The sequence below is a fragment of the Mytilus californianus genome, unplaced genomic scaffold, assembly GCF_021869535.1.
Source record: "Mytilus californianus isolate M0D057914Y unplaced genomic scaffold, xbMytCali1.0.p SCAF_4, whole genome shotgun sequence".
In the NCBI taxonomy this organism is placed as follows: domain Eukaryota; kingdom Metazoa; phylum Mollusca; class Bivalvia; order Mytilida; family Mytilidae; genus Mytilus; species Mytilus californianus.
This window is the reverse complement of record NW_026262690.1, coordinates 68408884-68432195: the sequence shown is the minus strand read 5'-3', so window position 1 is coordinate 68432195 and position 23312 is coordinate 68408884. Positions and strand designations below refer to the sequence as shown.

The following is a 23312-nucleotide window of genomic DNA, read 5'->3' as shown; positions in this document are numbered from 1 at the left end:
TTCCTAATCGGTTTGAGCCATAACCCACCAAAGCCAATCCTAACCATCCCTTTGTGGTATGGAAACTTGTGGTATAATTTCAGAGAGATCCATACACTTAAACACAAGTTATTGTCTGGAAGTTACAAAAATGCTTATTTTTGGTCCCCAATTCCTTAACTGTTGGTACCATAACCCCCAAAATCAATCCCAACCTTCCTTTTGTGGTATTGAACCTTATGGTAAAATTTCATAGAGATCCATTCACTTAAACTAAAGTTATTGTGCGAAAACCAATGTGTCTCCGGACGAAGATGACGACGATGCCAACGTCATACCAATATACGACCGCAAAAACAAACCCCAAGCCAATACTAGACTTGAGAAATTCACTTTTATCGATGTCCAGTTTGGGTGAAGCCATACAAATGTAATACCAATAAAATGGTGATCAGAAAAATGAGAAATCATAATGTTCCAAAATGTCAACTCCTGTCAAACGTTGTAAGGTTAATAGTACACTGCTCCAGTGGGTTACAAAACCCAACACAGAAACTGACAATGACGTGATTGTGGGACCTACATGTGCTACTTCTACAGCATCACCTATTAAGAAATCTTCACATCGCCAGTCTGGTGTTGACCCTTCATGGAAAAATACTTTTCCTTGGGTTTTGTCCACAGATAATGAGAATGGTAAATGTATGCTACAGTTAAATCATGATAATGAATAAAATTTATTTTTGTTTGATTATCTGAATTTACAATGGAGATATAAAAATATTCTTCATCAATTTTCAAACAATAACATTTACAAACAAAGGGGTAACTTCCATCAGAACAACATTACAAGAGCAAACATCAGCAGCATGTCCTATAAAAACATCATAACAAACCCATTACAAACGAACTGCACGCACCGCGACAAAGTTACTGAGAATAGTCGAAAATCACGTGCTTACCACAGCGCTATAAAAAAATCCTGGGGAGAACACTGTATACTAAGGTAAATAACGAAAGTCACATTTTGAAATATTAAAAATGTATTCAGGGATACCAATCTTCCTTGAATAGAAATTATTTTTACCTGGGTGATGACTAGATAGCTCAGAATCTGGTGGAGCTATAAAACTCTCTTGCTGTTGTGGTGGACGGATAGGCACAGCCATTCCCATTTGGCTAATGTAATCATCCTGATGACTACTCATATGACTAGTATGTGACTTGTTTAAATCATGTGACTGAAGGTCCTGAGACCTCAATGACTGTCCAAGCCAATGATCAACAGATTCACTATAAGTTTGTCTATGTGGGTGTTGCTGACCTTGAACTTGACCTGCATTTGATTGAAAATGTCCATAGTTCTCTGAAACTTGACCTGCATTTGATTGAACATGTCCATAGTTCTGTGAATCATTTTTAGATCCCACCACAGAAGACATCTGGCTCATATTTAGAGCATGTCCTTGATTAACAGAATCATTCCTTGACCCAGTAAAAACTGGAGGGTCAGGTTTGTTGGCATTCAGTAACATTTGTAGATGATTATTAAATTCGTCTGTTTCATCTACTGGATAACTAAGAGGAGGATGTGAATAATTCATAACGGGATTCTGAGGTGCATGATCTTGAGTTAAATTTCCTTGATGACCTTGAGATAAATTTCCTTGATGACCTTGAGATACATTTCCTACTTGATGACCTTGAGATACATTTGCTTGGTGATGACCTTTCTTAGGGTTGGGAGAGGATGGATATGATGTAGGTTTAATCTCCTCCTGTGTACTGTATGCCATTTCAGGTCTAAGTGGAACGGTCTGGTGAGGATCAGGGTAAACATCATTATCCTGTTGGGTAGCAGGTTGTCCATTACCATAGGCTGGGAAAGGTTGTGTTGTGAAGCTTGAAAGACTGAAATATAGTAACAATATAGTTCAACCAGTACAGTGAATACATACTGTGGATTCATTATTATTAGTGGGTTGCCAATGTTCATGGATTCCATGGGTAAAGATAAACCATGAATTTTAATGTTCAAAGAAGTACAAATTTTCTATAGGCTTGTATGCAGACTTTGTCAAAACCACAAATTAAAATTCCTATGAAATTACAATTTTCCCTCAATCCACAAAAATTGGTACCCATAAAAATCACTGAATCCACAGTAGTGTATATTTCTTTTTGCAGACTCTAGGAATCCTCAAAGTGAAAGGAATAAAGTAATGCCAAGAGGGAAGCTAAAATAGAAAGGACAATGAAGCATGCTTTCAAGTTTAAATGTGTTAACACTCGAAAATATTTTATCTCCTATCTAAATGTATTTTTGATGTACAATATAAAAGTGCTATTACTTTCCTTTAAGTACTGAACTGGGAAAAAAATATACAACTATAATTGTTTATAACTATACTAAGTTGTTAATTCCTTGCATTTAAGTAGAACACTGTATAACTTTTGTGACTCAAGATACATGAGATTTGCATATTTGTAATTACCTGTAGTTCAAAGATTTCTGGAAAATTCATTTTCAAAATTATGTAAGTTACAAGAACAACCCTCCTTCCATTTATCATCAATATGAATAATACTACACATAAGGTATATACAATTTGAAAATATCATATAGAATCTGTGTCCTAACTGCATTTTAAATTCTTCAAAGCTTATCAATGTTGTTAAATAATGTATGAGAAAAAGGGATTGGTGAACATAAAATAGACAGCAACCCAACAACAAATGGTAGCTTACCTTTGTAAAAGTTGTTGCATATGTAAAGATGTCTGAAAATCTGTTAAATTTACTTCAGTGGAAACAGGAACATCATCTCTTGTCATATGAGAGTTATTTCCCCTTTGTGCAGCAGATGACACTTCTCTGCTGCTTAGGTCAGAAAGTTGAAGTGTGTTGTCTTCTCTAGCCCTAGAATCAGTTCCATTTTGAGACAGACTAAACTCAACAACTTTAGAAGGGCCATTGAACTGTCCTCTCTGTAACATATACAAACATCCAAATACATTGTTGCATATATTGGACGAAACACTTTTTTCTAGAGTTCATGTGTAAACTGGATCAATTCACTATCAAACAAATGTAAAGTACTAGAAAAAAAATTGTTTTATATTTAAAATTCTTAACTATTTAATTTTTTCAGCAAAAATTGATTATAAATTATGTTTCAATTTTTGTATGTGTAAAGTGAATTCAATCAGGCAAGTTGTTTATATTTGCAACAAAAATAGTCCTGTGAACACAGTCTATCAAAAACTAACTTCCCACAAAAATCATTACCAAAAAGCTTGGTACCAATCATAGAAAAGGATTCATAATTATGCAAAACATACAACAATTAGAAGTAAATAACTTTTTCTTCGTTTTCATCACTATGCAAAACTTGTCTGATGCTATAATCCTTCTTGTAAAACTGTGTGAGATAATTTAACATTTACATCTTTTATAAAATTATACTATACTTTTTATAATTTACATGCAGATGACAAAGTTAAAGAAAATAAAATGGTGTTTTATACTAAACAGTACCTTTCGCTGAGGAGTAGTAGCCAGCAGACTGAGAGCTTCATTCCATTGTGACTGCATCATTTGTTGAAGCTTCAACAATATATCAGTTCTAAAAATAAACACAGAATGAGTCAGTGGGTAAGGAATGCAAGAATTGACTGATTGCTGATTATTAACTTGGGTGACAGGTACAAGTTTTAAACAACAAAATGATTAGTAGATTTAAGAAAAAATGTTAGAACCAAGGGTCGGGAAACGGTCATATTTGCCAGTCATGTCCTAAACTGAAAGCGATTTGTCCTAAACGGCAGATTGGGAATCAGGACAAATTTTTTTTTTTTTACAGAAATAATTTCGGTCATTTCATTGAGATTCGGTTTCTTTATCGCCATTTTGCACAGTTTGTTTTTTCTTGTAATCCCTTTCCTGTAATAAAATTGCCTCTCCAGTAATAGTATAGCATGATTATCCTGAAAATGATTTCATGCTAAATTAAACAAATGCAACTACTATCTGTATTCAAACACATTTAAAGGTCATAAAATTAAAAATCCTGTGATTTCCTGTCAATATTTGATATAAAACAGAACGAATCCTGGAAATCAATTTGAAGCTTCTGGTTTTAATTTAGTCTTTAAAATCAAAAGAAACATTAGCGATGTTTGAGACATTTACCATTTTGAGTCATTAAAATCATTTCAATTTTAAACTGTTGCATTCCATTAACTGTTCTTGAATGTTTTTCAAAAAAATGGTAAGAAAATTTATGCAGTTAATGCGATGAAACAAGTTCGTTGATATTATGAATCTAGTGTGAATAATTTCGACAGTTTGAAAAAAGGGGACCAACTTTTAAGTCATCTCAAAATGACTAAAATTGTGTGAAAAAATTTCTGAATCCTTGGTTAGATCCTTTAACTTTAAACATTTTTTTTTATCACCACCATTATTCCCTAAGAACAAAAAAGAAAGGTGCTGTAAATAGTTGAGCATCATTTCAAGTGTTGTACTGAATATAAAGTTTTGTTATATACAGAAAGATCAATTTTGCTTAATATTTGATTTCCACATTTATTTTTTAGTGTAAACATGCCACGAGTTTTCAACTGAATTTGACTTAAATCTACTCTAGTGTAATATTTTAATTGAAGTCATAAAACTTATATGATAAATATATATCATTAAAGCTACATTATATATCCAATTTTTTTTGCTACTTATATAATATTATAATTAATTCAATAGACGTGTAAGTATCAATATTCTCTATTTACCTCTGTTTCTCTAGTTTTTGTTTAGTATCCTGTAAATTACTTATTTCTGATCTGTATGCTTGAAGCCTAAAAAATACAAAACTCTTCAAGTTAGGACTTAAGATCAATATTTTTTTTGCAGCAAAAGATGTCAAAAAATGCATTTTGCAATTTTAAACCAAATAACATTATTTCCATTTAAAACTTTATTCAGTTCCAGTTGCTTTAACCTATATTTTTCTTCAAAATAAGTCTAAAGACTTCCACAGTTATAACAAAGGGTAAATCATAAAACTGATGAGCATCATTGTTTTTCCAGGCCAACATGGTGCAATAACTATGCCACTTTTCTGTCAAATTGATTTATTATCAAAGTGTCAAGAGTTTTATTTTGCCCCTTTAATTTCAGAAACTGGCTCGTTAATTTCTGGAGGGGAAAACAAACATAAAAAGGTAAACAAATTTAAAGATCTAATGAAAATTTCCAGCATTTATGAAATTTTTAATAAATAATTAAATAGTTATGTTTTTATGTTGTTGCATTTTAGATATTCAAAATAAGTAAACTATTAAACAAAGATGCCTTTAAATAAAGACCTACTTTTCTTCATACTCCTGTATTTGTCTACGATTTTCATCATCCTTATCTTTTAGCTGTCTATGGAAGTTAGCCAGGTGTTTTTCTAAATCTTCTTTATGACGTTGATTTAACTCCTTTGTATGTTCATAATGTTTCTCTCTCATTTCACTATCAGCTTTTTCAACACGTTTTTGAAGTTCTGACATCTGATCTGAAATCTGAAATGACCAAAGTTTAATAAACACCCTTGATTGATACTAAGCATGTAAAAATTTATTAATACTTGTAATTTGCCATACTGTACAATATAATGTGTAATTAAAATAATAAATTTGAGTGTTAATGTGGACATTTGATTTCTCTTTCAACCCCTAAACTGAAGCATTCTAAAACATTTCTAGATGATGCACACATAGCAGGAGAAGATTACTCTTTGAAAACATAAAGATTCATTCCGCTTAGAGATTATGTAATTCATCTTTGTTTTTCACTCCAATGTTTGTCTGTTTCATAAATGGACTATTGAGATATGTACAGAATATATGCCATTTGTAGTGTAAATCATGTATCTACTTGTGAACTCTTTTGAATGAATATAACTACACTACATCATTTATGGTGATATTGCTGCTGTCAGAATAGAAGTGTAATGTTGACTGCAAAAAGCTCAATTTATCAGTTAAATATGGAAAAAATCTTTAAAAAATTATATTTTTTTCTTCAAATGCTGTTTCTTGATTTTGAAGAAACTGCTGCCCAAAGTTCCATGCAGGTTTGACCATGTTATTGATGCTTAAAAAAACTTAAACCACAAACTGAACCTAAATGTTGAGGGTGCTGACAGAATGTTGGAGCACTATGTCAATCTTCCACAACAAAAAGTCGCAGGCTAGAAAAAAATCATCAATAATCTGAGCATGTCATAATTTTTTTTGTGGTTCATCTCATCTCAATAAATTACATTAAATACTTCTAATTTGACATTTTTACAAATGCATGTATCTTTTTTAGAAATTTTAATCAATGTAGAAAAATATATTTGATGTTGACCTCTTTTTCCATCTGTGAAGCTAGCTCTGCCTCTAATGTTCTCTGTGAACTTTCAAACTTTGCTTCCATTATACCCATCTCTACTTTAAGGCTTTCCTGAAACAAATAATAATAATCAATGGTTTAACAGAAATATTTACTCTGAATAATTGACATGCATCACTAACTACACAAGAAATAACTACAACTTTAGTAGCTTGATCATTTAAATAGTTGGCTAATCACCTCAACCTTTCATCAGAGGATCAAGTTTTGCTATGGGTTTTTATAAGGCACAGCTAAATCTCCAGAAAAATGATTACTTGTTATAAGACAGTGGTGTTATCCCTAAGCATTACTTGTTTATGACTTCAATAGAACTAACCAGCATGCAACTGGCTTAGTATGTGGTCTGTTCAAGGTTGTCAAATTATTCATCAATGGTGTCTTAAGATTATTGGGTTGCTATCTCATCTATGATTCTCCCTTTATTTATATAAAAAAAATTCTAAAAATAATTAACTATTTATAAGGATAATATCATAAGGAACAACTTATTCTATGCGACTGTCATACAAGTGAGAGGTTAAGCTAGCTATAAAACCAGGTTTAATCCACCATTTTCTACACAAGTAAATGCCTGTACCAAGTCAGGAATATGACAGTTGTTTGCCATTCGTTTGATGTGTTTGAGCTTTTGATTTTGCCATTTGATAAAGGACTTTCCGTTTATTAATTTTCCATGGAGTTTGGTATTTTTGTTATTTTACTTTTTATGGCCTTTTTCGATGTAAGTAATGTTTTGGTGGCTATAACTTTTACACTCATAGGAGCCAAACGGCCAAGGTTTTTAAATAATTTTGCAATTTCATTGAATTTACTTTTTGCATGATGATGTTACTGTAAATAAATATTTCATTCAAATATAGATGTTTTTTGATCTGCATAGATATAACATCTAATTTTACATATAAGAGAAGATTGGAAACACATTTGATTTTAGGTCTTATTTGGGCCCAAAACATACCTTATCTTTTATAATGGTTTTCAAGTTACATAAAATATACCTTTTCTCTCAGAACAGCATCATGTTCCATCTCCATCTTCTTTATGATTTTCTGTATTTCATGTATCTCTTCTTCCATCACTCTATTACGGTTAGACAATTCTTCATTTTTGTCCTGGAAATAAAAGAAAATTATGATTTCTCAACTTTCTTACATTTTATTTTATATAACTTTCCAAACTCAAATGAGGCAGTTCAATTTAACGTTAACCACAAAACAAAGAGGGCACAGGTAAATTCTTCAACTATGCTATTTTCACAATCAAATGGATCTGACTATATTAATATTTGGGATACACAGCAATTTACCCTTTATATAGCTCTGGTTGTGATGTTTACAATTTCTTTTCTTAGAATTTTATTCATGATTGTACAAAGCAGGGGTATAGATAGATCTTTTATGCTGTCCAAAATTCTTTTGATCAGTTTTATTGATTGAGATAAAAGCTAGAAAGTCTTGGATTTTTCTACATGTATCAAAGCAAGACTCAAACAAACAAAAGTTAAACTATGATATATAGGGTAATTTTGTATTTGTACTACAATCTACTGTGGATTCATTTTTATTCGTGGTATACCAATTTTCGTGGGTTTCGTGGGTCACAGCGAACCACGAATTTAAGAATTCAACGAAAAATAATCCCGAGAAATGTGTATGGAGTCGCATGTTTATTTCCGGTTATGTTATGCAGTTCTAGTATAGTGTTGACTAGCGGTAAACATTGTAACATAACACGTGTTTTTATTGAAAGAAGATACAAGTATTTTGATTAAATCAGTAATAAATATATCGAATATCAGTCATAAATTACTTTTTAAAATTGATTTAAATTGTTCATGGAAAATAACTGCAAGTTGTTAATTACCGTGTCATAGTTTGGTTTACTGGTGATTAAAAATCAATAAGATTAAGAACGGGGATATTGCCCGTAGGTAATATTGTTTATGACAGGAACATTTTTTTTCACACCTTTTACTTATACTTATATATTATATCGTGATTGAGGAAATGAGCTTTCAATCATAGAGTTTTGAATGCCTTATAAAATTCCGACAAGAATTTATAAATTGTAAAACAAACAAATAATTAGTTGTCTCTGTCCATTATTGTAATAGAAGTTTTCAATGAACATTTTAACCTAGAATGACCAAGCGAGGATTTTGACAAATCAAAACTTTTTCAATGAATGCCTTCGTTTTTGTTTGTTTTATTATTGATCAAACCAAGGAGGTTATATGATCTCCTAAATCAAAAAGAAATCCATGAATTACGTATCTGAATTTTTTTTTTTTTTGTAATCAGCGATCCACGAATTTACGTATACCACGAAACGTCTTTTTTTCTCTATCCACGAAAATTGATACCCACGAAAATAAATGAATCCACAGTATTATAATCATGATACATGTACCAACCTTTTCTTGTTGAACTACTTTAACATTTGATTCTGACACCTGGTCTATTTTGTTCAACAGTTCTTGCTCTCTTTTGAACCAATTGTCTTGTTCCTAGAAAAAAAAATGTGAATGGTTTAATATGATAGGATAAAATTTGGGAAAACCATCAATAAAACAGGGATAAGTATCCTTGACTGTACTTTAACTCTAATGCTTATATAAGAGTGGATGTAAGTGCAACCACATTAAACAACATTCAAAGAAAGTACTTCCTTCTCTTCAAAAACATTTGTCTACATTATCTGAGAAAACTTGAATACATTACCTGATACATCCTGTCCTGTAATTGTTGGAATTTTTTATCCATCTGATCTCTGTTATCCTTTATCATATCTAACTCTTGCTTTATCAAACTTGACTTCTCTCTTTCTGTGTCTAACATCTCCTCTGCATGTCTTCTATTCCTTTCTTTTTCTTCAAACTGCAAAATCAATTAAAATTTTAAACTAGAGGCTCTACAGAGCCTGTGTCGCTCACCTTGGTCTATGTGCATATCAAACAAAGGACACTCTCCAACATTGTAGACGAGAATAGACTTCATGACAAAAATCCCTATTTTGTTGATCTTGTATAAGTGATCTTTTAGTCTGTTTACTTTCTCTCTTTCTTCTTTAGTTTTTGCTCAAAACACAAAAGAGGGTAAAAAAAATCCACATTTAAAGGCAATCACTCCTATGAAGAGTGACAGTCTACTAACTATATCGTCAAAATTTGACTTTTTAATAGATCTTGCCTTGCTGATCATTTTTGTGATTTAAAGTGTTTATTTATCTATTATAATTTAAATCATATAAGGCATAACGGAAAAAAAATGTTTATAAATATCAGAGTTTTCATGATAATAGGCAAAAATGAAAAAAAAATGGTAAAATTTGTCATTTATGGGCAATAACTCCTATCAACAGTTTTGACGTATATGGACAATTGGTAGAGCTCATTATTCTGAACATTTTTGCTCCTTTCAGATTTTCTCTATTTATAACGGTTCAAAAAATAATAGACAAAACTTGCTTTTTACCCCTATGTTTTATTTTTAGCCATGTCGGCCATGTTGGTTGGTAGTGGAGGTCATCAGACACATTTTTTGAACTAGATACCCCAATGATGATTGTCGCCAAGTTTGGTTAAATTTGTCTCCGTAGTTTCAGAGGAGATTTTTGTAAAAGATTACAAAAATTGACAAAAAATTTGTTAGAAATTGACTATAAAGGGCAATAACTCCTTAAGGGGTCAATTGACCATTTTGGTCATATTGACTTATTTGTAGATCTTACTTTGCTGAACATTACTGCTGTTCATAGTTTATCTCTATCTATAATAATATTCAAGATAATAACCAAAAACTGCAAAATTTCCTTAAAATTACCAATTCAGTGGCAGCAACCCAACTACAGGTTGTCCGATTTATCTGAAAATTTTAGGGCAGATAGATCTTAACCTGATGAACATTTTAACACTGTCAGATTTGCTCTAAATGCTTTAGTTTCAGAGATATAAGCCAAAATCTGCATTTTACCCCTATGTTCTATTTTTAGCCATGGTGGCCATCTTGGTTGGCGGGCCAGGTCATCAGACACATTTTTAAACGAGATACCCCAATGATAGTTGTGGCCAAGTTTGGTTAAATTTTGGTTCAGTAGTTTCAGAGGAGAAGATTTTGTAAAAGTTAACGACAACAAAGACCAACGCCAAGTGATGAGAAAAAGGCCAGGTGAGCTAAAAATGCATCACACCAGCCTGAATCATAAAACCAGAATCATAAACTTTTAAGTGTACAAAGAATGTAATTCATCATTCCCTTTTTTTGGAATTAAAAATACCCCCACCCAAAAAAAAGAAGAAAATAATAATAATAAAATCAACAAATTCCAACTCTGCATTTTTCTGTGACTTAAGACATTTCTTCTTTTGGTTTAATCCAATTCATATTTCATAAATTAAAATCATATTTCCATATACAACGAACTGCAAAATCAGGCTGGCATATATGTTCACATCATATTGAACTTAGTGTCACGTCGATATGACACCACAAATTTAATGTGAACTACCACTGGTAGACCTATTTGGAAAATGCCCGCGATTTTTGGCTAATCTCCGCGAAACGGATAATAATTAGAGGTTCATCGTAAATTTGCTGTATTACAGAATATTATGCATGTTATCCGGAGATTTTCCGTGTCGGTGGGAATTAGCCGTTTGTCCGATAAAACGGGTGTGTATTGAGTCAGTGATAGAACCAGTGATGCGTGAGCGACGGTTATTAATAGATCGTTGTACATAGATGATTATAGAATCCGTTATGCGTGAGCGACGGTTATTAATAGATCGTTGTGATATATACAATGTTTACAGTCAGATTAAAAAAACTATCTTATTTCCCTTTTCGGTCGAGATAAAACGGTGTTTTTGATAATAAAGTTACTTACGATATAAATATCAAATGTTGTCATTGTTCATTAACGAAAAATCTATTTTAATGTGACCAATGAACAAGATGAATACATGTGTTATCTTTGCAAAAGACAACTACAATTTTTTTAATATATGAATGGAAATCGTATTTACGTTAAAAAACGTAAACTAATCTACTATTCATGATAGATTCATAATGTGAATCGATAGTTTGGGTCAGAAACTTTGTTCTCACTTAAAAAAATTCTTCACAATTGTCATGTTTAGAAAAAAAATCAGTCCTTGTACTTATAGAGTCTCCGGAAGATACCGTAATCGGGCAGGATGTCAAACTGATCTGACACTTGTCCTAGTGTATTTAACACCTGCTGTGATATTGCTTGTGCAATACCAGTGGAAGGTCGTAAATCAATCTGTACCCGATTGATCAGAATTTAATTTTACCTGTACATATATTTAGTCGTTACGGAGGATATCATAGATACATGTTATATATATTGTATTGTAATTAATGAAGATAATTTAAATATATTATATAATAAAGACCTATTTGCATATAAATCGAACATATTCATTCCAACCAAGAAGGTTTGAAATTGAAAGTTTTCAACAAACTTTTGATAAAATCTTTCCCGTAAATTACATACGAGTCATTGGTTTATAGTTACACATTTGTAACCCTTCTAACGTCTTATTTCTTTGTGCTATTAAAAGAACTCAAAATTTTCCATATCAGATCACATTTCGTACGAGTCCTAAAAATTATAATTGAATAATCTTCTATTTTCCTTTCGACACCACGTTCCCCATAGGAGCCTCAAGATCTAATCATACCTGTCAATCATTAGCCACAAGTTGGTCCGCCAGATAGATCACTCGTGCTTTCTATTATGACATCTTTTAGAAGTTTTTGTAAATTGATTTGTGATATAAATAAAGTGATGTGAAGTTTATTTTACGGCCGATCAAAATTTGATGTGATTCGATTTTTCTTTTACACAAAGATGTTTTTTAATATGTCATAAAATACATGGAAATAAAACATTTGAGTTCGTTTTTCCCGTAAATATATTCAATAAACCAAAATTTATTTCAAAAGGTAAACATTTATAATAATTACAAAGTTATAATTTGATTTTTATTTAAGTCGGTTAATGGAAACAATAAAATGACAACGTCTTTGCAGAAATATTAATCCAGACATTAACGTACTTAAGACTGTCCATTTGTTCCACATTTGTCTTACTAAACACGTGTGTTCAATTAACACAAATCCGATAATAATTAATTAACATCAATTAACATCAGTTTACATCATTTAACATCAATTAACATCCGAAACTCCTCCTTCTTTAGCTGCCAACTTAAATCAAAATTCCCATATTGCATAGCGGTGTGAATTTTCCGGTTGACGGTCTTTATCGAGGAAGACGTTCAGGCGTTAATGTAGCCTTCGTAGATCAGCAGAATATAACGACTGAATTATTCGGGTTAGACAAGACAGGTCAATATCGATCATTACATCATACAACCAAGTACCATTAATTGAAAATCTCGGCATAAGCAATGTACAATACCCCCTGTACTGAGAAATTGATATTGAAAGTACGTGAATTGCGATCAATACATGATACCGGTCCACCCAGAGTTAGTTGTTCTATTTTTAAAACATGTACAAAATCGGTTCAAATTCTTGGAATCCCGGATGACGTACGTAATTGAATCTGATTGGCTAAGATAGAATAGCGTTGAGGGGATTTTCCACTTACTATTTTGGAAATGCCAAGAATTGTTTGTTACTAGTCCGTCGGGCATATTCGGTTACAAGTTTTAATTGCCCGAAGTGTAAAAGTCTAGTCCCGGGCGTCGGGCTAGTGGATTTTTTAACCCCTGATTGTGATCAAATTTTTGACATAATATAGGTTTCTGAAAAAACATGTGTAAAGGTCTTTCAAATCTATTGGGCAATACTGTGCAATTAAAGATTTCTTCTTGAAACTTTTGAAATATTTTAAAATTTGAAAAATTTTGAAAAAAAAATTAAACCCCTTTTAAAAATTTGGAAACCTGCAAACTTTTTGAACTCACAACAACCCCCCCCCCCCCCCCCCCCCCCGCCCTTTGGAGCAATAACCTCAACACTTGATCCCAGTTTTCCTTTGTAGTATGGAAACTTGTAGTACAATTTCAGAAAGATCCATACAGTGACTTAAACACAAGTTATTGCCTGAAAAACTAGAAAAACTAAAAAAATGTTTTTTGGCCCTTTTATGGCCCCGAATTCCTTCATGAATGGGGCAATTACCCCCAAACTCAATCCCAGCCTTCCTTTTGTGATATGGAACTTTGTGGTACAATGTCAGAGAGATCCATACACTTACACACAAATAATAGTCCAGAAACTACAAATGTGTCTTCGGACGACGTAGACGACAACAACCACATCATACCATTATACGATCCCCCCCCCCAAAAAAAAAATTGGAATCGTATAAAAATCTCGGTCTTAAAATCTGTGGATTTTCTAAAAAAATCTTGGTTTTATTTTCACCAAATTTTCTTTTTCTACTAAATTCAATTAAACTATAAATAATAATGCTTTGCACGAAGTTTCCCCTTGGTATATGTACAAAATGGTCCATCTCTTTTTATAAATCTGGATAATTTCAGAAAAGGTATCAAAATTCATAGGGACTCCTGGAGACGGGACAATTTTTTTCAAGCCCTCTCCCTTTTCTCCAAAGTGCATTATTTTTTTTTTTCTGTTAAATACCATTATTTTGGCGTTTCTGTATACTATGAACATACATTTATTATCAATAAAGTATATTTGATATAAACTATCAATTCCAAGTTTCTTCTACACGGCGATCACTGCTAAATTGATTTCTCCTAAAATAACCCAAACAGTAGAATCATAAGAATAGATGACAAATGCAACTATGCATGGAACCTATAGAACACAGAGTCATGATGATTAATTTATTATGAAAGGAAGAGAAGCGACTAACAAAATGAGGTCTTCTCGTTTAAGTAGTATAGATAGATAGATACTATAAGTCGGAGAAGCTTTTGTAAAGAAACATAACAAGCTATACACAAATTCATAAACATCACATAAGTACATCCTTAACCAGGCTATATATCAAGTCGACAAACATTGGAAATGAATGGAAAAAAAAGGATGAGATGTGAACAAAAAAAAAACATAAATTCCCTGCTACATACATAGATTGCTTTAATGCATACTTATGGTCGTGCCTTTTTCTCTCGATTTTATGTACGTATATTTTGGTATCACACAAGTTCATGATTTTTCTCTGACTGTTTATAACTGCGTTACACTAGATCCAATGATTCTTATTGATTTTAACTTTAATTTTCACAATTTGTGCATGGTATTACCTCACTGTCCAGGTTGGGAGAGGCCCAGTCCTATCCTATAAAGCAAAGGATATGGATTTTCTCAGTCTTACATTCCAGGATTGGTGACTGCATGAGGGTTGAGCTATCTCAAATAGGTTTAAACCCTCCTCATTTTATGACTGTCCTGGCAAGTCAGGAGCTTGTAATTTTTAAAGGTGTTGTCTTTTTAATTTTTCCAAATTATGTCATGTCGGGGCATTTTATAAATTCTATATGGTATGAGTTTTGCTCACTGTCTGAGAAGGGCCGTACGGTGTCATACAGATCCTTAATTTCGAGTTCTTTGTTTTCTTTTTAATTTTTAAATTGATGTCCAGTGACAAATATTTCTTGAGTCATGTCATTCAGGCAGTATATAAAAAAAATGAAAATTGTTCATGCGAGTCGGTAGGAAATAGATTCCCTACACTCTTGTTTTAAAGAATATTTATTTTATTCAGTTATCTTGAAAGACAATATCTACTGCAGTTAAATGAAGTTGTGATACTGAGAATTTGACTGATTAGATTTTATTTTCAATTGCCAAAGTGTGAAGTGGTAGAGCCCATTTCTGTAACCTTTATTTGTTGCATTCTGTGTGATAAAATTTAGTAGTTTTGAACCTACTGAGATTTTAATAACTTATTTTCAAATGATGGAACCTTATCAAAATGTTTGTCAATTAAGATAAATTGAACATGGTGTTAACAGTCAGCAAACTGTCACACAAGAAATATATTTAATGTCCGAGAACATGTAAAATAAACTACCTTTGTGAGGACATTGAATAAAATGTGTCGCATATTTCTCAACTCCTCTTCGTGCCATGTCAACAGAATTTTAATTTATACCGTTTTAGATGACAATTTATCAGAGGCTGCTTCAATGGTATATATGCATAATATAAACTTTATACATAAATCTCATTTCGAATGTTGTCTTTTCGTCCTCCAACATTCTTTGTCAAAATCCGGGATTCGCACTCAACTGTTTTGGAGTCAGAGATACATCTTACCATAGATGTAAAATTACATCTATAACCTTACACAGGTACACTGGCTAGTAAAGGGACAATAAACGGAAGTATTAATTGCCCCAGGTATTTTAAGTCGTATATTGAGTGTAATGTGTACACCGCCACGTGTGAGTGATTTCAAAGATAATCAAAATGATGTAATTCATGTTGTAACTTCCATGCAGCTACGCATCATCGCACGTAATATTGGACATCGCAAAAAAACTAGAATTTTTTATGTGCCTTGTTAGATATTTAAAATGATATAACATCCAATGAAAAAGAAATGTTTAAGATGGATATTTCTGATTTTCTGGTGAATTAAAAATTCCATAGAATATCTGAAATGATTTTAAGGAGCATGCATCTCGTTTATCTGATACTAAGTGAGTACAATAAGTCAACGTGTTAGTCGAACTATTAGTGTGTTTTGTCTTAAAATGTGTAGCCGTGTTATTTTGTTCACAGAACGAAGGGCAAATTGAAATTGAAACAAAAGGAAAATAAAAAAATAAAAGTTATTACCGTACCATTAGTTGACAAATAATAAAAATTAAATATATTAATGACCTATTCCGGCACACATGAGTTCAATTTATTAATCCCACAAGGGATACCAGCTACCAAGGAGACATTTCATATATCGGTACTCAAATCACTTCAATATTTTATTTCTCCGCGTGTATACCTGATGAAGTCTCGATTATTTTACAAAGACGGAGTAAGGATTAAAAAAAATAAAGGAAGTAAAAAATATATCATTTATAAGCTAGCACACCAGTGGCGGATCCAGAAATTTTCATATGCACTGACTGCCTAAGAGGGGGTCGCTTCAGTCATGCTTCAGTGATTCCCAATACATGTATAATCAACCACATTTTTTTTTCAAGAAAAGGGGTACCTGGCCCCCTCTAAATCCGCTTCTGTCACACTATTCCATTAGTACTTTAAAACTTCTTGCACGGTGAACTACTATTAAAATTAATTCGTAACCAGTCACTTATGCCCACCCCCCTTTCACTTATTTTTCATGCTCATCTTTTTTGTTTGTAGGAAGGGTCTAAAATGCCTTTAATTTTATGTTTTATTATTTATGAATTAAAGAACAGTTTCATTTAGAGTTAAAACTATGTCCGACACTCCCTTTATCTGAAAAAGCTTTCATTATTTAATAAAAAAAAGTTTTATCTTATCTTATCCCGTTAGTATAGAAAGTCCCTTTAGTCTAGATTTTTAGTTTATTGAAGGACCTTATTGCCTGATTTTAAAAATATACCTTAAATTGTAAAAATATTGGAATAAGCTCTCGCTGCGATATAGCATTTTTGTGCTAATGCAGCGTAAAGCAAACAACAATCAATAGAAAGTCCCTGGATTAACTTAAAATGGTCATTCATTCTCTCTCATTGATTATCCAAGTTTATCTAATCACTTGACTATGCACCAATACCCTAAAATTTCATTACACAAGGACACCTGTGGTACAGCAAGGATTCGTATATATAAAATTTAGTTCGTTGTACGTTCATGGATATTCATGACATGTGACCATTTGTGTGCACTTAGAACTTGACGGTCATCTTTCTGACCATCGATCAGATCGTGCAAGGGCTGTGTAGCCAGTCAAGGTCCTTTTAAATTCCATATATATATATCTGACCATCTACTCGCGCTTTAGCCTAAAGAAAAGACACGTGTATTCTCGGATGACGTAAGGAGAATTAGTATTTGTAATTATGATATTGTTATTATATATAAAAAAAGAAGATGTGGTATGATTGGCAATGAGACAACTCTCCACAAGAGACCAAAAATGACACAGAAATTAACAACTATAGGTCGCCGTACGGCCTTCAACAATGAGCAAAGCCCATACCGCATTGTCAGCTCTAAAAGACCCCGACATGTTCATATTAATGATCCACTCTTTGAAACCTAACCTTAGTATGACGAAAGTGCTATATATAACGAAAACAGCGGAGAAATGGATTAAATAGACTTGCTTTATTGTATAAACTAAAAAAAGGTCGGAGTGGAACTAACCCCGAAAAATTCAGTCTCTCTCCGTAATCGATCTCTTCTATATACTTGTTAATGAAATAATCGTAGATCAGCGGAATATAACGACTGAATTATTCGGGTAAGTGAAACAAGTAAATAAAAGTCAAAATTAACCATATGTAGTTCCATAAGGAGGGATCTGGACAGCCTGCCCCTAAATCAGCCTCCGAGTTGAGTCATACGTATTGACCTTTCTTGGCGCACACACGGTTTTCATTGCCTATGTGTTTTTTTGTACAAATAAATAATTTGATAATTAATATGCCTTCAATCCATTTTCTTGAGACATATTACACGTACATGAATCATGAATTTTCTACGTTTTTATAATTTTGAACACATAGTATGCCCTGGGATCTGACCTGAAATATACATGAAACATTGAAAATTCACGATAGTAAGGTATATAGGAGCAACATTTAAATTCAAAGGGTTAGGGGTTTGTTCTGAGTCGGAAATAATTCGGAACACAACGTTATTCCCCACTGCCATGCACCAAACATTTTTTTCTTGAAATAAACGGTATGGGGAATTCTGGAATTCCGATTTTTTTTGTCAACTGCCAGACCACAATATTTTTTTCTCTCATCAAATTGGGGATCAGAATATGATCAGAATAGGCCTCCAGACTTCTTTTGGAAAATTTGGTGTTCACCCCAAGAACCGGGTTGGCCACAACATAACAATTTCAATTTTATTTACAATTTACACGGTGTGCATATGTTTAAGTATGTTTAAATGAAGATATTTGCATATAGTTTAGGACTTTATTCATTATAGGTTGAAAAATACAGGCAAAGTTCAGATGTTTATGAAGTGTTATATATTTTGACTTTTGTGAACCTTAACAGAATAGACAATTGGGGCAAATCTGATGAAAAAAAAAAACGAAAATTCCTAGTAACAAAAAATTAACCCACATAACAGCAATTGAAATCTCCTCCCCAAGAAATTGTACCTCAGGACCTGTATAATGCTGGAAGTATTTTAATATGCCTTTGGAACACCCTTTTAAAAAATTGGGTATGGTTCTCCAGGCCACGGCTTAGGTAGCACTTCACAGTTAGAAAATAAAATTAAAATTGAGCCACAGAATGTCTGATAATCTTCCAATCCTGGCCTTCAAATACATTAGGCCAACTGTACTAGCACCCCCTTTTTTCTGAGAAACCCTGGCTAGCACACCCTTCCTTTTTTTACAGTGTCTGGATCCGCCCCTGACCGATACGTAGTACTCAACTATGATCAACTGTAGGTCATAATAAAGGACGAAATACGTAACGTAAATTAATTCAAGCGTGAGGGGCCCCCATATATCACGGCTAAAATTGTACTTAGTTTGTCCTTTTATACAACCTTTTGGCAAGTACCACCATCCGAGAAATCAGTTACCACGATCTTTCAAAATTAACATGAACAGTAACCATCATCAACGTCCTTTTTTTTCACTCTCTCTATTTTCTAAGTAATGTACAACTGTTTACGCTTGTCAGCAGTGTTTATCATTGTTTTCATTAGTTTACAAGTTGTGACCTTCGAAATTGTTTTATTCAATGTTCCTATAGATTTTTATGGTAACTCCCTGTGCCCCTAAAAAACAAACAAAATAAAGTTTCCCTCCCACAAAATTTTACACTTAAACGTTGATTTGAAAAAAAAACTTAATTTTATAATTTTGGTTATCAATTGAAATGAACCTTCTAGAGCCTCAACCTAACGCGCACAATAATGTCAATCATTACACATCAAATTTAACCCTAAATTGACATTCCACAATCGGTCAGTAACATCACCTGTGTTTATAGCTACATGATGTTTCCCGCCGTTGGAAGATCTCGTGCAGTGACACAATTGATAAAATCTATTTTTAACATCTCTATTGTGAGCGAAATTTTTGACGTGCATTATTTCATTATTAAAAATGTTCGATCTACATTTGTTGCAGTCTAAAATTTAATTAAAAGAAACGTAATATCATTTCTTTTTCTTTGGCAATTATAGTAAATTAATCTCATCCCGGAATGTATATTCACTTTACCATTAGACCTGAAAGTGATTTCTAATAAATGAAGAAACTGTGTTTCACATTAAAAAATTTAAGAATATTATCGCTCAGGCATATTTATTTTATTTTAAGATGATTGATTGTTGGTTGCTTAACTTCCAGTGGCAAATATTCCATGCAAGTCCGGACAAACTTAGTTTTAAGATCGCACTTTCAAAAATCATTGTAAAACAAAAATGATCAGAAGAACTTTTATTCATGTGAAATAACCGTCAAATCTTTTAAAAAGAACTTATTTACATTTCAAAGTGTAACAGATTAGTTTACAAGACAGGCATTGACGTTAAATATACAATTCCTTGTATCATAGATATAATGGCTATTATATCTATGCTTGTATACATGTACGTAACTTTCATATCTTTTAAATTGAACTTTTTTGTCTAAAAGACAACCCACGAGTTTGCGAAATCGAGTTTGAATGCACTGCATTGTGTGTAAATACATATACATATTATGCAACGACGGTCTGACTCTATGTATTACCAGGGTTGCGTTCAATATCGTAGCGGCTACGTAGTGCTATGTAGATTTTTACTATTGAACGTGTAGCTATAGATAAGCTGCTACATAGATATTGATAGCAACTACATAGCCGCTACGTAGCTGCTACGATATTGAACTCAACCCAGTTGACCCCTGATACCAACTAAGGTTACTAAAGACTTTCCCCTGGCCGTTCATTTAATTTTTGTTTCAATAAACGGTTCTAGAAGCAATTAAATGATCTGCGGCCTCTGACATATAATTTAAAAAAGTAACCATCTAATCCCCAGATATATATAATCTGTTTCTCTCTAAATTTACAGAAACATTATATAAAATATTTTTGAAAATTCCTTATATCTCAAATGATTATAGTTACTTTGTTTTTAATTCTGTAAACATCTATATATCATAATTTGTACCACACTACAAGGATCTATTAATAACCGTCGCTCACGCATAACGGATTATACAACGACCTATTAATAACCGTCGCTCACGCATCAGTGATTCTATCAATGACTCAATACACACCAGTTTTATCGGACAAACGGCTAATTCCCGCCGACACGGAAAATCTCCGGATAACATGCAAAATATCCTGAAATACAGCAAATTTACGATGAACCTCTAATTTTTATCCGTTTCACGGAGATTAGCCAAAAAACACCGGAGTTTTTACAAAAATCGCGGTGATTTTCCAAATAGGTCTGCCAGTGTACCTTCAACCAAAATTTCAACCTAACAGGAGGGATAAATGGACAGATGGACTTATGGACTGACACAGGCAATGAGTAATAAACATTATGCCCGCCTACTATCGTTGACAAGGCATCAAAGCGACTCTTTTCTATTGTCTATAAAAGATACTGACATAGGTGGACAACATTTACCTGTGATCTAAGTTCCTCAACAGTAGTTTCTGCTTCGTCTCGTTCCACTCTCACCACTTCTAAAGCTTGAGCCATATCTTGTTCAAAGGAATCTATCACCTGTAAAGCAGTGCGAACACAAATTCTTTAGTGTTTCACATTAGTTCTCTTTTATACAGAATGTTCTAGCCCAAATCCATACACTATTCCTCCCTTCAAAATCAAATTGTTTTCCAGTAACAAGTGTTACTCATCAAGAGGTCTTGCCTTCTAACATCCATATAACCAGATGCTCCGCAGGGTGCAGCTTGATACGACCGCAGAGGTTGAACCCTGAACAGTTGGGGCAAGTATGGACACAACATTCAAGCTTGATACAGCTCTGAATTTGGATTGTGATTAAATAGTTGACACAGAATGAATGTGGTCTAAGAACTTAAAAAATTTAAATTGGACAGTCACCTATTATGGTCCAATATCCAAAATCTAAATACATGGTTAGATTCAGCATATCAAAGAACCCCAAGAATTCAATTTTTGATGAAATCAAATAAAGTTCAATTTTGGACCCTTTAGAACTCAATGTGGACCAATTTGATAAAGGGGCCCAAATACCAAAAATCTAAATACATGTTTAGATTCAGCATATCAAAGAACCCCAAGAATTCAATTTTTGTTAAAATCAAACTAAGTTTAATTTTGGACCCTTTGGACCTTAAGGAAGACCAATTTAAAAACGGGACCAAAAATTAAGAATCTAAATACACGGTTAGATTCGGCATATCAAAGAACCCCAATAATTCAATTTTTGATGAAATCTAACAAAGTTTAATTGTGGACCTTTTGGCCCCTAATTCCTAAACTGTTGTGACCAAAACTCCCAAAATCAATCCCAACCTTCCTTTTGTGGTCATAAACCTTGTGTTTAAATTTCGTAGATTTCTATTTAATTATACTAAAGTTATTGTGCGAAAACCAAGAAAAATGCTTATTTGTGCCCCTTTTTGGCCCCCAATTCCTAAACTGTTGGGACGAAAACCTCAAAAATCAATCCCAACCTTCCTTTTGTGGTTATAAACCCTTGTGTTAAAATTTGATTGATTTCTATTTACTTATACTTAAGTTATTATATCCCCGGAAATCATCCATCTTCAAACGACGACGACGTGATACCAATATATGACCAAAATTTTTTTAATTTTTGCGGTCGTATAAAATATCAGTATAATAACGAAATAATATAGTTACAAGTTGCAATCAGTCTTAGTAACTTCTTTTTATATGTATCATACACTATCTATAGGACCTCATGTCAATATTTCACAAGACTCACCTGTGCCAAAAAATAACCAATTTTAATTCAGACCTTAAATGGCATCAAAGATGAGTGTAAAATGTCAATTCTTTTTAACCTCATAGTTACCTAGGACTGGACTAAAAAATAAAAGACTTCTTCATTCTGTCATTTTTTTTGCCATGAAGACCATTTAGACTATCAAATTTCAAACTTGATATGATTTAAAACAGCAGCAGTCATTGATTTGATATTAAGCATTTTCGGTAAATATTGACCTATAATTTGCTTTTTAATTTACTGGGATAATAAGAGGACACACACTAAAATTTCTCACCTGCACCAATATTTTCAAATAATTATAAGCATAATCAAATAAATAGAAGCAAGTTTAAAAGATACCTTCTGTTGTTTGTTTATAGTTTCTTCTAATTTCATTTTCTCCTGTCTACTTTTCTCTAGTGATATAGTCTTCTCGTGATCTTGAACCTTCCATCCTTCCAATACTTTACCTAATTGCTAGAAAATACAAAGTGGGTCTGACATTCAGTTTATCCCATGTGCAGGAATAATGCAAATAATAAACACTTTGTTTCAAAATAATTGTTTTTTAATTGTTAATTACAAAATAAAGGTTATAGTTATAAGTAAGTTCCTGTTGATACTAATTGTAATGCTTTTTTGTTATTTAATGTTATTCGGGGTTATATCTGGTCTATATACCAGCTGTGATAAGTGTTTGGTATTACTATAAATTTTCACTTCTTCGTACTATGAACATCAAAATTATTTATTTTGTAAAAATATTTTTTTTTTCC

The 23312-nt window shown here is 32.6% G+C and overlaps 1 protein-coding gene across 2 annotated transcripts in view; it reads right to left on the bottom strand.

Moving 5' to 3' along the window:
- LOC127698637 (uncharacterized) overlaps positions 1-23312 on the bottom strand; it is a 44366-nt gene that overhangs the window by 10014 nt on the left and 11040 nt on the right. Inside the window, exons 8-19 of one of the 2 annotated variants that reach the window (XM_052202196.1) lie at positions 22897-23013; positions 21222-21320; positions 9147-9302; positions 8840-8932; positions 7425-7538; positions 6379-6474; positions 5350-5546; positions 4770-4835; positions 3517-3604; positions 2728-2966; positions 1358-1890; positions 1067-1315 (exon numbers count right to left, since the gene is read on the bottom strand). In XM_052202196.1, coding sequence (XP_052058156.1) covers positions 1067-1315; positions 1358-1890; positions 2728-2966; positions 3517-3604; positions 4770-4835; positions 5350-5546; positions 6379-6474; positions 7425-7538; positions 8840-8932; positions 9147-9302; positions 21222-21320; positions 22897-23013 — 2047 coding nt within the window. Of the gene's footprint in view, positions 1-1066; positions 1891-2727; positions 2967-3516; positions 3605-4769; positions 4836-5349; positions 5547-6378; positions 6475-7424; positions 7539-8839; positions 8933-9146; positions 9303-21221; positions 21321-22896; positions 23014-23312 lie in introns of both variants that reach the window. The other variant, XM_052202195.1, reaches the window with a different exon arrangement.